Source organism: Rousettus aegyptiacus, unplaced genomic scaffold (assembly GCF_014176215.1).
Source record: "Rousettus aegyptiacus isolate mRouAeg1 unplaced genomic scaffold, mRouAeg1.p scaffold_m13_p_12, whole genome shotgun sequence".
Classification (NCBI taxonomy): domain Eukaryota; kingdom Metazoa; phylum Chordata; class Mammalia; order Chiroptera; family Pteropodidae; genus Rousettus; species Rousettus aegyptiacus.
In genome coordinates this window covers 79,514,668-79,531,521 of record NW_023416287.1, presented here as the reverse complement: position 1 = coordinate 79,531,521, position 16,854 = coordinate 79,514,668, and the positions used below count along the sequence as shown (strand labels likewise).

The window sequence follows — 16,854 nt, the reverse complement described above, 5'->3', positions numbered from 1 at the left end:
TTTATGTAATGATATCATGTCTAATAAAAATGTAAATGAGCCTTGAACTTTCTGCTCCTTGCCACGGCTTCCACAGTTTTGAATAGTTGAAAATTGGTGTTTATGGTACTAGAACAGTTATTTGCACTCAATACTGCGAAAAAAGCATTCTTGGTTAGATGTGGGCATCCATACAGGGTGCGGGGTGATGGAATAAATACACAGTTCCATAAGACTGTTGAGCTGGATAAGTGGCTTCTCATATCATGTATGTAAGAGTCAAACACAAATTTGCCTTGGGATCAAATGTTCCAGAGGTTAAGATTATCCTCGCACAGGCCAGTCCCTCTTAATGGCCATCTGTGTACCAGAGGACCCTCTGGTAGTATAGCACCTAGAGCCAAGGTTTTAAAATCTGCTTTTTCTCAAGTAGCTTTGTTTTACTTCTGAACAGTTTCTCCAGCTCATTGTTTGATTTCTGCAGTCAGGAGACTAAAGCAGATGGTGGGAATGGGGGGAAAAAAGAGTTGGCTCTCGTAGTGAATATTATAAAGCCCCAAACCAGTAACCATAAGTGGCCTCTAAGCTATCACAAAAGCAAAACTGTGTGTCTTCCTTTGCTCTTCAGGCTATCTTTCTGAGATTTCTTTTTTCCCTTTGAAGCCTGATTTTACATTAACTTTTTTCTATATAGGAAAAGAGAAAAAAAGAAAAAAATGAAATTTGAAAGGATTCTGCTCCCCAAACTCTCAAATGTTAAATTATTAGAATTTCCTGACTGATGTAATCTAACAGATTATGTGCTTCGATCTTTATCTTTTCTAGCTCAGATTCCCCATCTCTCCTCCAGCATTTTACAGAAGAAAGAATGGGTTGAAAACACTTTCCAAGGCCAAGAAAATAGTTATATTCCAACACGTAATGAAATATTGGAAATGTAAGTAAATCTGGATCTCTCCAAGAATTGCTCTCAGCTAAAGAAGTTGCTCACCCAGGTTACACCCCACTTCCTGGGGCAGCCTACATCAAAGATTACTCAAGACAAGGTCCAGAAGCCCATGCCCCCTTGTCTCGTTTGGGACAACTCTGAAGGGCAGTCCCAGCACCACAGCAACCTCTAGGGTAGCTGAGGCTGCCATTAAACTGCATCACGAGTTCAATTTCTCTCTCCCCTAAATCCTGCATCCCTCGCGCTCTCAGGTGTCATTCCAGAAAGCACTTGCTAATAAATTGCCTCTATTTTACACTCTGTCTTAGAGTCTGATTCCTAGGAATTCCAGCACATGACCCTATACATTCTTTAAGATTCAGGAAAGTTATACCTGATGGTTCTAATTTATTATAATTGTATTTACAGTAAGAAAAAAAAACATTTAAAATAATTCTTTGGCCATTGTAAAAAAAACAGTCAGCCTTTGCCACCATTTTACAGCAAAGAGCTCTGATCTGGGGAATTAGATTGCCTGGTTCTCCCGCCTATGCTACAGCTCATATGTTTCTTCTCTTATGCATCAGCTTGCTCAGCTGTGCAATGCGTTCTGGGAAAGGCGTACACATGCCACATAATGTTTTCAAACAAGAAGTATAATCTTAGACAAATAAATAGATTTTTTTTTGTACTCCAATGTAATTAAATACATCTCCCTGTGGGTTTTAAGAACCAAAAACAAATTTCAAATAGTTTGTATTTTATCTACTAATAACATTTTATAGAGCATGGTGAGAAATGTCAAAGAAGAGGAGAAAATAACCTTACAAAAATAACCATTCTTAAGTGGAACAACAGATATCTTCATACATGTGACAAGAAATCTGCATAATGCTATGATTTCATTTATACAAGACATGATACAAGACTTCATACCCTAGTAAACCTAAATAATTACAAGTGGTGCCATTGGTAAATTTATCTACTATCTTGAATGAAATCATAACCCTGCCAACATACAGACCTACAATTTTTTCAGTAGAGCTAGCTAAAGCCTTGTCAATCATGTCAGTTACAAAGATCCAATTTTATTTATCAGAAAGCTTCAGGACTTTAAAATCAACCCTGATTATATGTTGAAGTCATTTCCTTTTGTTACAGTTCTACCAACACAGAGCTTGGATAACAAAGAATGTAAGGTGACAATGTTATTTTGAAAGGTATATATTCCACTGATTCTTCATTTCTTAGTGAAAAAATTTTTAAGTATAATAGACATAGTGAAAACTGAAATATCCTAAGTTGTGCTCAGTGATTTTCCAAAGTGAAATGCCTTATAACCATCACCCAGGGCACACAATACTTGTTAGATATCATTCCTTTCTCTTTCTAAGCTCTTTGTTTCCTTTTCTGTTTAATAACAATAATTTTAACTGTCCTTAATATATCAGAAAATTTTACTAGAAGATATTCCACCTATAATTGATAATAAAAGAGCCCCAAACACTGATGTGTTACAAACACAAGCAGTCTTATAATACATTTACTTCTTCACTCAGTAATGTGACAGATATTTAGCAAGCACTAAGTCTTGCTACAAGGTGTGAATATGAAGATTAATTACATACATTCCCTCACTATCATATAATTCACAACTTGTTAGGGGAAGGAAGCTTTGGACTTGAATACCTAAGTATACTAGGCAATACTATGTGTAATCAATGTCACAAAGTGGTATAAAGATATGCCATTCAAATAGGAGAAAAGAAGACATCACTTCTGGTTGGAGTAATCAGAAACGAAAAAATTTGTGAGAGCATTAGTATCTGCTCTGGTCTTTGAAAGATGCATAGAACTTTGTTAGGTAGAGGAAGCTTCTGAGTGATTCCAAAAGGAAAGAAATCTTCAGAAGGAACAATAAACAAAGGCAATGTACACTAGTGGATTGGAAAATGTAGACTCGAATCTGATATGCTGAGAAGTATGTAGGTTTTTCTTGATAGTCAATGGGGAGCCACTGAGGAAACTTAAAGAGTGGAATGCCATGTTTTAAGTTGTTTTAGGAAGAAATCTGACAAGTAACATACAAAAAAGTCTGGAAGGCACTAGAGAGAGGTATACTAATTATGAAGCTGTTTTTATAGTTTAGGTGTGAGATCATAATGAATAGAATAAAAATGATCACTCTTGGGAATGAGAAGGTAGTCAGGAATTCAAAATATAATGTGGAAGAAAAATCAATGGGATATGAGAACTTATTGAATGAGAAAGTTACATATGGGATGAAAAGGCCCACAAAGATTCTGAAGCCCAATGATTTTTTCAGAAGAAAGCTAGAGAAGATTGGCACAGAGAGAACTTAATTGCAAGAGAAAAAGTGCTGAAGGGAAAACATAGAGGCAGCAAAGTGTACAAAGTCTCTTATGTAGTGAAAGGAATTAAGAAGGACGATAGTTTCACAAAATATTACAGCCGGGAGAATAATGATTAAAATGCAGAACTCTGAAGCCAGACCTTCTGTGTTAAATTCTGGCTCTGTCACTTACTCACTGTGTGAATGCAAGCTGGGCACCTCACTCTCCAAACCTCAGTACTTATCAGTAAAAACAACAATAGTAATAGCATCTACCCAATGAGATGAAAAGTTGGCATTCATCATGAATTCCATATAAGTTTTCATACTCATTATGGTAAAATTTAGAGATGTATTAGAAAAGGAGATATGATAGCAAGTAGACAGAAACAACTATTAATTCATTCATTTGACTAAATCATATAGGTTGTGTGTCTACTATGTGCCAGGCTCTGTTCTGGTTATTGAGGATACAAAGTAATTAAAACAGGCAAAATCTCTGCCTTCATATAGATTACATTAAAATAAGGGAAACAAATAATAAAGAAAAACAAAAATGCAAGTAGGATAGTCAGACACAATAAAGAAAAATGAAGCAGAATAGAGGGTAGATAGTGACCAAAGATGCTGTGTAATGGTCAGTGACGACTTATTTGTGGTAGTGGCAGTTTAACACAGACCTGAATGACAGAAGGGAAGAGCCATCTAATTGTCTATGAAAAGAGATTCCAGGCAAGTGAAACAAGTGAAACTGCAAGTCACAGTCCTTGAGTTGGAAAGTGCCTTATTATCCAAAAAAGCAGACAGGAGGATTTATGTGGCCGAAATGGATTGCAAAGAGGAGTAGCACAAGATAAAGTGAGGAATAAGGTCAGAGGCTGAATCATGTGGAACCCTGTAGGACATGGTAAGATCACTGGATTGTGTTCTACATGTGATGGAAAGTCAAGAGGAGTAATGTGACCTAATTCATATAATGAAAGGTTGATGTGTAGACAACTTACTGTAGAGTCAAAAGCTAAAGAAAGAGTATTACAGGCTTATAACTATAGTCTATAATCTGTAAGAGATGGTTGTTGGTTGGATGTGGGCAGAGCAGTGAAGATGAGAAGGAGTGGTCAGATTTGGGGCAGGTTTCAAAAACAAGAACTATAGAATTTGGTGAAAGACTGAATTTGGGGTGTGAAAAAATCAGAATAAAGTAAAAAGAAACTAAAGTTTTTAACAGGATTAAATGAATCAACAGTGGTACCATGAGTTGAGTAAAAAAAAATTGTAGCAGGATCAAGTTTGGAGTTAGGTAGATGGAATCATGGAAGAGCCAGATTTCCATTTTAAACATAGCTGGCTTACCTGTTAGCCATTTGGGGAAGTTGAGTTAGCATTTGATATGGAAATTGATGAAGAGATTAAGGTAGATTTAGAATTCATGAGCATTTAGATGGCATTAAGGCCACTGGTACCAGATGATCATTGAAGAAGCTAGTGTAGATAAAAGAGAGAAGCTTGAAGATCAAGCCCTGGGACACTTCTTGACTCAGAGATTGGGAAGAAGAGCAGGAATAAGTAAAAAATACCAAGAATGAGCAGCCAGTGGGATAGGAAGAAAACCAGGAGCATTCAGTATACTACAAGTCAAGTGAGGAAAGTGTTTCAGGAAAAAGAGTGAGAAGCTATGTTAAATTCTGCTGAGCATCTGAGAATTGACCATTTCATTTGACAACGTAGAGGTTATTGATAACCTTGGCAACCATGGCTTCCTTCAGTGGAGAAGGATTGGGAAAATGTCATCAAAACCAATATGAAAGATTGAAAGAGGAAAAAGTAAGTATAGACAACCTTTAAGGGAGTTTTTCAGAAAAGAAGAGAAATGGGGCTTTAGTGGGAGAAGTGGTATCAAGTGAGTGTGTTGTAAATAGGAGTAGTGAAAGAATGTTTGTATGCTTACTGGAGTTATCAGTAGAAGGAAAAACTGATGATACAGAAAATGGAAGGGATAATTACAAAAGAATCCCTAAGTCTGTAAGAAGGGATGTCCACAAGGGAAAGAGCTGGCCTTAGATAGGAGCACAAGTAAATCAAGTAGATTTGATGGAAAGATAAAGATACCATTTCTGAATGTTTCTCTTCTCTTGGTGATATAAGAAGTAAGATTAGGTATAAGACATTCATCTTATAAAGTGAGAAAATGAATGACTAGACAAATACAGTGCCATTTCCAAATAGATGACGGTCTGCTGTGGATTTCTGATCATAAATATCCAGTAAGCAAGTTAAGTGTTTGTCTACAGACAAAGTCAGCTTTCAAGGTACATGGCAAAAGTTGATAGAGATGCTGATTTAACAAGGGTTGAATTTTTTCAGGTGATATGATGGGGAAGGAAGGCCAAAGGAGATGAGGGTATTGACAAAGGACTGAAAATAATAAATGACGATGGGTTGGAAGCTGAGTTTGGACAAAAATGAGGACATGAAGTGATGAGGAACACTGAGAAGGTGACAGAGTTAATGGATTGGAGGCTGTAGTGGGATTGAAGAATTGTTGGCAAGGGGGCAATCATAGAAGTGAGCAGAAAAGTAATAAGGTGCTAAAAAAAAAAGGGATGATACAAACTAACATTTTGTAGGAGGTACAATTATTGGTTTAGTGTGTGACATGGAAATGATGAATTCGGATGGAGAAGAGCCAATATCATTTAAGATAACATAAAGGAACTAAAAGTATAGAGCATTGGATGGATTGTCTGCATGGGTATTGCAATTACCAAGATTGATCATAGAGATAATTGAAAAAGAAGCCATCCCCAGATACTAATGTCTCCAGAGAATATGGGAGTATGACAGAAAATTTCAACAAGAAGTGGGTAGCAAGTGAATAACTGTCAATATTTGCTTCAAAGGTGCTAGATTATTTAAGTCTGAAAATTGGACCTATTTAAGAAGTAAAAAAAGCTATGAAGGTGATCATGAGAATAAGATCAATGATACTAACAGAAATCTCAGCTCTTTTAACATCAATTCATATTTTTTACAATTTCTTAAAAATGTAGCTGTTTGCCAGATCGTTTCTTTGTATACAACAAATATAACAAAATGAAAATTCTGATCTACTTATAAATAATTTTAGTCATTCTTCGTTTCATCCATTTGCCCAGAAAGTTCAGAGAAAACTTTAATTAATTTTTGATAATTGATATAGAAAAGATAAAAGCAGAAAACACTTCGTTTCTTCACTGTAGTACTGATCTTTACTCACCAGGATTGTTGGACTGGGCATCCATAGGAATCATGAGTTTGGCTCGGGTGGCTCGGCGTGCAGCCAGCGACCTCTCAAGAGTGGACATTGAACTCCCTGCTTCTTCAGTATCTTGACCTAAAGAAAAACAATACTCCTGAGGGACACGCCTTCTTCAGTGATATGAAGCGACATCTCACATCATTTCTACAGGCGCTCCAATGCCTTTTTCATTTGTCAATGTTTTAAACAATAATAAAAATACCTACTTTTTTGTTACCCAATCAATATATCCTCATTATACAAACATTAATAAAATGTACTATAATTTCATTATTCAGAAAATATTATTTATATTTTGTTATACATAATTTTTGCATATACATGTATATGTGAAAGTGAGAAAGTATAAACATATTTTTGAAAAGTGGCATTATACCATACATATTATTTTGTAAATTTCTTAAGAAAAATGACATAAAAATCTGTCAATAAATAAATCAGTAATATAACTTTTAATAACATAACATTCAATCATATGAATTTGCTACAATTTATACAAGTATTACTTGAGACCCAAAGACATTAAATCTTATTATAAAAATACAGAAAATAAACTACATTCTTCAAAAGTAAAAATATTTATATAAATTTATTATAACTCCATAAAATGCTGTATTAAAGTCATTAAAAATAATAAGAATGATATATGCAAATTTGAAAAGTTGATAAACATATATGTTGAGAGAAACAAAACTGAAGTTCTGAAGAGAGTGTATCACTAAGAAGTATACTATTAATTGACATGGAGTTTTGTTCCTTTGACCAGGACGGCACGGAAAATACAATATAATACGAAGTATAGCTAGCAGGATTTTTAGTGTTACTTTTCCTGTTATTACAGAGTTGGCAAATAGGTCCTCAAATTAAAGACACATAGGCACAAGTATTTTCTCATTCTAAAGAAAACAACCATTACTAGAACTTTAAGAGACATCAAAACTAGTCTGGCTGGTCCAAAATATCAAGTATATAAAAGCTAAAGGAAAAAATTAAGAAAAGGGAGTCCTAAAAATTATTGGAAAAATCTTCTCAGGGCTGAGAGACAATTTTATCCCCTTCGGTGGAAGGCAGAGGTACTCTCCCCTCCTGATGTCCAGTAAGAAACAAATATATAAGAATAAATATTTGTAAAGTATCTATTGAAGCTCCTGCAAAAAAGATCATTCATCCTCCAAATAGAAGCCTGTTCTTGCATCAGGCTTGCTGGTCTACACTCTGTCTATTTAAACAGAGGAAAGTATCTGAATAGAGCAAGGCTTGAGAGAGGACCAGTGTGGATTAATAGCTCTCTTATTTGGCCTGACAAAGATGTAGGTGCTTCCTTTGGGTCAAGTGGTCACTTGGAAAGTTGATGAGGCTTGAGTCCGCTAGCCGGAATTCACCCAAGTGCAGTTGACTCAACGGAGGACCATTGAGGACAAAATGGAGAGCTGTTCCTGGTGCGAGAGGATTAAGTCCTGATTTGAGATCCCAAATCGTGGAACTAGCCAGTGGAGAGATCCCACTGGGTCTCATAAAGAATTCCTACTTGTGTCTCATAAGAGATCCTGAATTTGGATGCCACATAAGGGTAGCCCTTGTGCTCAACAAGCAGTGAGGAATTTCAAACTGTCCTTTCTTCACTCCTTCCTCACCTTTTTTCCCCATCTTCTCTTCACCTTCCCTCCCCATCCTTCCACATAGCCAGGTAGAGCAGACAGGTAGGAGGAATAGGTAAAGGTATTTCTGAGGCAGACTGCACCCTTCTTCTGTCTTATCTGCACTATTCCATTCCAAGGTATTAAAGAATTTAAAGAACATATCGTGACCCCAGTCCTTAGAGCCAGAAGTCTAGCTGGTCATAAGGGAAAAGGAATCTTTAGTTTAAACTTTGGATTGTAGTTTTTAATAGAACTAACTGTAGTTCCATAACTAATGTGACAAAAAAGTTAAGGACTCTGCTCGAGATATTTAAGGTCTAGAAAAGGAATACTCAAAAACTCATGACTGAAAACCTGTAACTGAAGTCCTTGTTTAAACAATTCTAAGCTGAAAAAGTCTAGTTAAGCAGTTCACATACAAACAACTAAAATATTTTAATTTGCCTTAAAAACAACAGCCACTTATTCTATAAATACATCATGAGGAGACCAAGAGGTCTTTTGGTGAGAATACTTGGTTAATTATGCAACTTCCCATAAGCATTTTGAAATTATGAGTATCCACAGAAAGTAAAATATCTTACCATCACTTTCTAGATTTCTTATTCCTGGACATCATAAATTGTTCTGCACCACTTTATTAAACAGTAGGTTTTTTCCTTCGAATCACCATGTATACCAACAGAGCCTTCAGATAGACTCTATTAAACTCAGCTAGTGACCAGATAATGTGATTGCATGGAATGACAGTTGATGTCCATGGTAATCAAGACAAAGTAACAGAACAGTCAATTTTTTCAGACTTTAAGTGTCCCTGACATGATTTTTTTTAAAGCAAGGAATTGACAGTCAATTGAAAATCAACCTTCAATTATCCCCAGACATGAGGAACTACACAAATGTAAAAATGTCTGCAAATTTTGTTGCCTTGACAAAACTTTTGTTCAATATTTAACAAAAAGAAAAAATTGACTATTTACCTCAGACTATTTTAACTATTGGTAACCTGCAAATTAATGGGAAAGCGACCTCTACAAAAGAGGAAGTGAGGATACATTGTGCGGCCCAGAATGGGATGTTTTTCCTGATGGCAGACAGGAGGGAGTTACCTGAATGAGAGGTGCTTTTGCTCCCCAGCTGGGTTTCTGACTGGCTGTGACTGACTGGTGTGAGGTCTTGGCAGCTTTGAATGGGGGAGTCCCTTCCCGTAGGATCAGTGCCTGGTGGCTTCTCAATGTTTTTCATCTCCATTTCCTCATGATGTATCCAAAGATCAGGGGGCCGCAGGTCTTTCTGGCTGCCCTTCCTTTTGCCCACACTGTGAGTGGCCCGTTTCCTATGGAACAAAATTAGAAGGCAAATGTGAGTGCTTCTATTCAATGGCCCTTCCTCTCTTTTCTCTGTCAATTCAAGGTAGAAGCAGGGAAAGGAAACAAAAGTGCTCCCAGGAGGAAACCTGTGAAATCCAGGAATTGGCAGGCTTGTCTTGGCCGCCTTTCCTCTTTCTCCCTGGAGTTTCACCACATTATAGGAGTGTGGGCCTGACTCCTCAGGGCCTCGGCTGCCTGCCAGAGGGAGCCTTACTCCAGCTTCCCCCTTGCAAATCGGAGCACAAGGTGACAGCGGTGTGATGGAGCCATATGCCCATCTTTGGAAGTCGGTATGAGGTACTCGACTGCAGCATCTGTTTAGAAGATAAATAAAGGAGTTGCTCCAAAAGGGCAAATTGAAATGAAAAGGCCAGAATTTCTGCCCCACAGCCAAGACTGGGGCTTAGAAGAAAGTCTATACCTCAGCTGTATAATTTAATAAGCGATTGGGAAGCTTGCTATTTGAAGGCAAAAGGCTGCATGAAGGCATTCTTAGGAGAAGAAAACACTTTTTCCTTGGGATCACTAAGGGTCTGGATTCAAGCGCAATAGACATATCCCTTGAGAAGTGAAGAATACACTGCGGAAGTATGCTTCAAATGTCTCTTATTTTATGCAATAAGAATTTGGCAATCATAAATTTACTTTTCAGTGGTAGTCTCTTCTTGGGCCTAGTGAGAGTCAAATGTTTCCTGCATGATAAGCAGTGGAATGCTCATGCTAGCCATTCTCTATAGCAGAGGTCAGTAAACTATGGCCTGAAGGCTCAGTCTGCTCACTGCCTCTTTGTTTGAATAAAGTTTTATTGGAATCCTGTTTGAGCTCATTCGATTTTTGCACTGCAGTGTTGAAATCGTTGCAACAAAGACCATATGGCTCATAAATCCTAAAATATTTACTATTTGGCCTTTTTCAGAGAGAGTTTTCAACCTCTGCTCTACAGTTTTATAATTTAAAAAATCTCCACATGTAGCTTCTACTTCTTTAAAAATAATCATCTCTCTTCTTACAGCAGAATTCAGACAGTTAAAATCTAACCTTTGACACAAGCCCACAGAAGTACCTCATTCTCACTTGCATTGGTTTATGAGGATAATGAATTTCATGGTTGATAAACAGTTCGAACAAACTACTCTGAGTGAAAACTCTGTCGCCTCTGCAGGGCCATGGAGAGCAGCTTTGTTTTCCTAGTTGCTAAATATTACACAATTAATAAATGTTTAGTGGTAGGATTTGTTGTTTCCTTCACACTTTGTCATTCTTGAAGCATGCTGATGAGGATGAGAAAACAAAGAATCCCTGACTTAATATCTACCTAGCAATTTAGTAGAAAAATAATGCAGCGTTTTCTGCTCTAATATTTTTCTAACCAATACCTGCATTTTGCTGACTTCCTGGCAGCAGCCTCATCCTGACTCTAGACAATGGCTTATATAATAACCCCTAGATCATTTCCCTGTGTCTAAGATAATAACTCTCTGCTAACCATCCATCCCCTGAATTCATTTTCTTAACACTTCACCTGCCCACAGGGAACCAATCTGCAACTCATCTACAGCTTTTTATGTAATCTACCCCTGGTAACTTAGAAAAATTTAATGTCATTCTCAAACTGGGAGATTTCACCCTGTTATCTTTCTTTCTAACAAATCAAAATGCTAAACAACTTTGACTCTAATGCCTATGGAATCGCATACAAAGAAGCACACGATCCCAAATCTTGGACAAGGCAGTCAGACTTTTCATGATAACTTTATACTGAAATAGCCTGTGCTAAAGAAATTTGTCAAATAATTTTTGAAACTAGAAATAGGTTATAAATTCTGGTTCCCCTTGCTTTCCATGCATGCTTTATTCATTCGTTCATTTACCACGCCCTCTCAGCTCATGACCAAGCACCCGGAGGTGTACTGTGTTTTAAAAAAAGATTCCAAACCTTAGTGAGGCAGAACCTTTTTTCAAGTTATGATTTATAACCTCTATATGGGAGGAAATGATCATTCCTGATAAAATGCATAAGTATTTTTCTGATGGATTTTAATCAGAACAAGACCTTTTCTGAAAAGCTATTCATCCACAGTCAGTCAAGAATGTAAAAATCTCTAAATAGACTTTTTTTTTTTTTGTATATAATCTACAAAAGACCATCTAACTACCTTTGTTTTCTATCATGTCTCTCAACAAGAGAAATCTTTGGGCTTGGAGAGGGCTCCCTCCCCTGCCAGTGGTAGCCTAGCCATCCATGGAGCAAGTCTGTAAGCAAACCGACATTTGCTGATAACTAAATTGTCTAAAATTCATCTTAGAACTTGTAGGAATGTCTGTCACTGGCCTTCTGTCCATCTCTGGTTCCATCACATTTATCCCTTCTGCAAACACCTTCTCTAACAGGTATCAGTAATCTTTCAACTTTTGAAAATAGCTATAGGATAGGAGGGTCTCTTCCTACCTTATATATTCACAAATAAAGGCAATACAAGGTATCTTCCAAGCTTCTCTGCTACTTGTCATATAATTGCAAAGATTTCACAGCATAATCACATACTGATGTTTTATCTATCTATGTATCTATGTATCTATCATCTATTTATCTGTCATCTATCTATCTTCCATCTGTCCGTCTATATCTATCATCTATCTATTATCATCTATTGTCTATTTAAAATACCTATCTATTTAATTGTACGTCTGCTCAACGCCATCACAATCCTACTTACTTAAAAACTACTAATTCTTTCCTTTCTCCTTCAGGAAGCCTTCCTGACCATTTTATGTTAGTGTAATCTTAAAATTATTTCCCTTATCTCTCGCCATACCATTCACCTTGCATTGATCACCGTCCGTGTTTCAGCTGGCCACATACTCCCAGTGTGTGAATTGGTTTTCTCCAGTGATGTTGAAACGAACTGTTTCCTTCACTTCTCTAGCATTATCCATTGTTTTACAACATTTATTCATCTCTTATTCAGTGAATATTTATGGAATATTGACTATGTGTCAAGAACTGTGCTAAGTACTAGGAATGCAAAGGTAGACATTGGGAGCTTAATAAATGAATAAAAAATGGCATGGCTCCTGGGAATTTCTGCATTCTTATAATAAACAGTTCGCACTGGGACATGGGAGGTAGTAAAGCTTGAAAAGTAGAGGGAACCAAATTATAGGAGGCCTTGCCTCTAACAGAAACATTTTTAATAATATCAGTAAGTCAATGGGGAATTGCAGACAGATAATTAGTTCAAAGTTAACATTAATCAAATTTGTTACTTTATAGGATACACATCATGTACTCAGCACATAATAATTACTTGAATTAAATAATAAGAATTTTTCATTATTGACATAAGTGTATTTTTTGCAAGGTGCATCTCTGATTCTTTATTGGACTACCTATTCCTTACTTTGCATATACCTTTTACCTTAAGAAGAGTTTCATTCTCTTCCCGAATGGATAAGATTCAACACTGAGTTTCCCTTTTATTCGACAGTGCCCTCAGAAGTCCTAAAAAACTACTATCTCTTATAGGTTCTTTTGCCACCTTGTAATAAATTATTAAGTTCCTACTCTGTGCTTAGGCATCTTCTGTTCAAATGCTCACAGAAGGCAGACATATAGCTCTTTACTAAGTTTTGTGGTCTGATAGACATGTGCCCAAGATCTCATGGGAGACTGAGGCAGGGACCCTGCCCCACTGGAGACTAAGGGAAGGCTTCAGGAAGGACGAAGGCCTGAACTGAGTATGAAGAAGGGTTGTAAGTTAACCAGGAAAAAAATATATTGGAAATATAAATACCTGCCCTGCTTCCCCCATCTAAATCTTTTCCAAAGGTTTCCAGCCTCCTAATTCTCTACATTGAGTATTTTTATTTTACTAATTACCGTTAAAAATAACTAAAAAAATATATTGAAAACCCATGGAAAAATGTGTTCTAGATACTCAAATAAACCTGTATGTTCTGAGATAGAATTAAGATATATTTAAGTCCTAAGTGGCTGCCAGTTAAAATCTCTGTGTGGTGAATACTGAAAAGTGATTAAAATGTTAGAACTTTGAAAAGCAGTGTAAGTGACCTATAGTAGTTAAAGTAGATTTCATTTAAGAGTTTAAACATTTGATCCTCAGTACCGAAAATAATTATTTTGGTCAAGACTTGAATGCGTGCTAATATTTAAAACTTCATGTGTACATGTCAAATCAAACAGAAAGGTTAGTCAATTGGTGATTCTATCAAGTGAACCTTGAATTTCATTTACATTTTTAAATTTAATGTATTCAGACGATTTGTTGTTGATTTATTTACCCAGCTTCCTGCCTTAGAAAGGTGATAACCATGTGTCCTGGATTTCAGGATATTGTGTCAAATGTTTTGCCTTTAGTATCTAGTTATACATTCTAATTTATCAAAATACATGTTCTATAATTTTGCCAGGAGAATGTTATGACTTTATTAAAAACAGATAACACTCTCCTTCATCAATTTAAGTTTCCATAAAACATTTTTTTATATTATGATATTCTGCTATAATCTCCCTAATTCGAAATGTGTAAGGGGAGTCTCTTTAAAGTAGTAAAAAAAATGTAATTACCAAAAAAAGTTGGAAAATTATTTTTATTTAATATTAGTTTCAAGCCAAATGTTGCTCTGTGTTTCTATAATTTAGTAGTATTCCATGGGGAATTTCAGTGTTTAAAAGGCAGAGGGGATGATAGAGAGTATTTCTCATTTGAGGAAACTAACAGCAGTTAAGGTCTTCCCTTAGGTTTAATTAAACACCATTAATTTAGTTAAAGGCATTGTAGAATCAGAACTAGATCTTGAGTCCTAACTTCTGTTAGTTTTCTCATATCAGGAAAATAAAATCTTACAATCTAGAATGTGAGTCAATCAGATAACATACCTCATTATTATATATGAGGTATATATGAAAAACCGTATGAATATAATAGACTAAAATACATAGACATTAACTTGAATAAGTTATTACTGACAGTACCCACACATTTGAATGCAACTGAAGTCCCCAAATAAAACACAAAGAAAATTTACATTCTCTAGCAATCCCAGATAAAGACATATTGAAGAAGCCCATGAATGGGTTTCCTACTTCACCTTGTTAATTACACTAAATTCCCATTTTTCTAGAGCCCTGTAAGGGACATTATTTCGCTTTCAAATTGGAATTGATTTAGCTTTCATCTGCATTACTTAATTTGTTCTAAAAGGCTCAGTGGTAGTATTGAGGTGAGGGGTGGAGTCCTCAATGAAATCAAGAAAAACTAAAACATTAGAAACATCTTGAAGGATAAAATTTTCTATTTCTCTTTTTCCCTGTTAACATAGACAAAGAGACAAAGATGAATGTTGATGGGTCTGTTACTAAAGAGAGATATATGAAGGAAAATTGAGAAAATATTCCAAATAAATGTTAAGAGACTTTGGGAACAACAGAACAAAGTGGCAGTAGCATGGAAATTTTAAATTCACTCTCACTGGGTTTTCAGATATTGATAAAAAGCTTTATTCTTTCATTTATTCCCTAATTTTGAACACTTGTCAAACTCAGGGATCACCCTCTACTCTTTCTAAATAAAATCTTTAAGCTCTTCCCAAAGTGCTTAGGGTGGGATTGAAGACACTTGGAGAGTTTATCACAATACCATCAAATCCCACTTTTGCATGCTGAGAAAACTCACATTTTCTCTGCGGAGAACAAACTATGTCCAGGATTCCAGTTTATCAGGTCAACATAGCCCTCAAACATTCTTCTCACAAAATGAAAACAAACAAACAAACAAACAAAAAATGAAACACCCCATTACAGAGAGTTTAGCTAGTTAGATTTAGCTTAGTGAATGCATCAATGTTTTAAAAACTATCATCAAACAGGCCCTGTGTGGTTCAGGTGCCCTCCACACTTCCCTCTATGGGAATCTTTCTCAGCTTTGCTTCAGAGACCTGCTGCCTTGATGATCCACCATTGTGCGTGCACGACCCCTTTTCTGGGAATGGGGGACCAAAGGATTGTTCAATGCCTTACTCAATCACAGTTAATTTTTCCCCAGAGCCTAAGTGACTGGTACTCCAGAAGCTCTGTGAGTGATTAAGAATTCCCAGAAAGCTTACATTCGAGACTGGCCCTGTTAAGCTCATTCTGGTGGTTTCTTTTTTGGGCCCGATGGACCGGCACATCAGCTATCACTAAGCTCATGAATGCAGCTGGATATAAAATTTGCCCTGCATGTATATAAATTAAATATGAGACTGCATCTACAATCCTATGTTGCTCTCTTCAGTATGTATGTATTATTGTATCTTGTTTCTAAACACCTCATTTCAAAATGCTGGAAGATTCACTATAGGTCAACAAATAGGGTCATAGGATTTTTTTTTTTTTTTTAAGGGAGATAAGGGTGAGGTTTTATTAAGGGAAGAGAAAAAATTACTTGCTAGAGAATTTTTCTTAGGTGTCCAGGCCTCAGGTTTGCAGAGCTGGCACCTTGTTAGAAAAAAATAAATAAATTAACCACTAAGCGAAGAGCCTATTATACCCAATCCAATGAGAGAGTACAGAGGAAAGAAATGTATCAGGCTGGATCTGAAAAGTACTAGAGAGGCAAGGAGGCAGACCATAACCAGGAGGTTGCTGCTGATTCTCACCACTGACTGATACGAGCTTAATGCGCTGGTTATGGAGTATTGCTGGAAGGAGGTAAGCTGAGTTAAAACTGCCTTTCCATTCTAAGTTTTGTACTTTGATGTATCATTCTCTGCTTGTGGTAGAACCTAGAGGTGCATAAAATGAAAATACTTTAAACTTTTCTTTTTTTTTTTGACTTCTGAAAAGCAACCACAGTCAGGAAATATAAACCATTCTGAATTTCTGGAACCCTCATCCTCCCTAACTATTGTCTCTAAACTAAACACTCTGTAGTATTCTGACTATACTGAGTTTGGTACATATGTAGTCATTCAGGCAACAAGCATTGGCTACAGGCCTCCTTGCCAAAAGTGATAAACAAACACTTATAGAGGAACATGCATCTCCAGCCTTTTTACATCACAGCAGAGAGGGCCATAAGCAAGGACATGATAAAGTCCGTTCTCTAAGTGTTACTTAAGGAATATCTGCCCTCACTTGGAAGAAAGAATCTGGCCTCAAGAAGGAAAATCAGACAAATGCAATGTGAGTCTCCAGGATTCTACTACTAAGTCTGCAAGTCTAACCCTCACTTACTTAAATTACAGGCCTGGGCTGAACAAAAGGCAAAGTTTTGCCCAGTCAG

The 16,854-nt window shown here is 36.5% G+C and overlaps 1 protein-coding gene across 3 annotated transcripts in view; it reads right to left on the bottom strand.

Moving 5' to 3' along the window:
* Positions 1–16,854, bottom strand: part of DCC (DCC netrin 1 receptor) — a 1,187,310-nt gene that overhangs the window by 42,033 nt on the left and 1,128,423 nt on the right. For all 3 annotated transcript variants that reach the window (XM_036230053.1, XM_036230054.1, XM_036230055.1), the window contains 2 exons: positions 9,308–9,534; positions 6,517–6,633 (listed from right to left, as the gene is read on the bottom strand). In XM_036230053.1, coding sequence (XP_036085946.1) covers positions 6,517–6,633; positions 9,308–9,534 — 344 coding nt within the window. The remainder of the gene's footprint in view (positions 1–6,516; positions 6,634–9,307; positions 9,535–16,854) is intronic.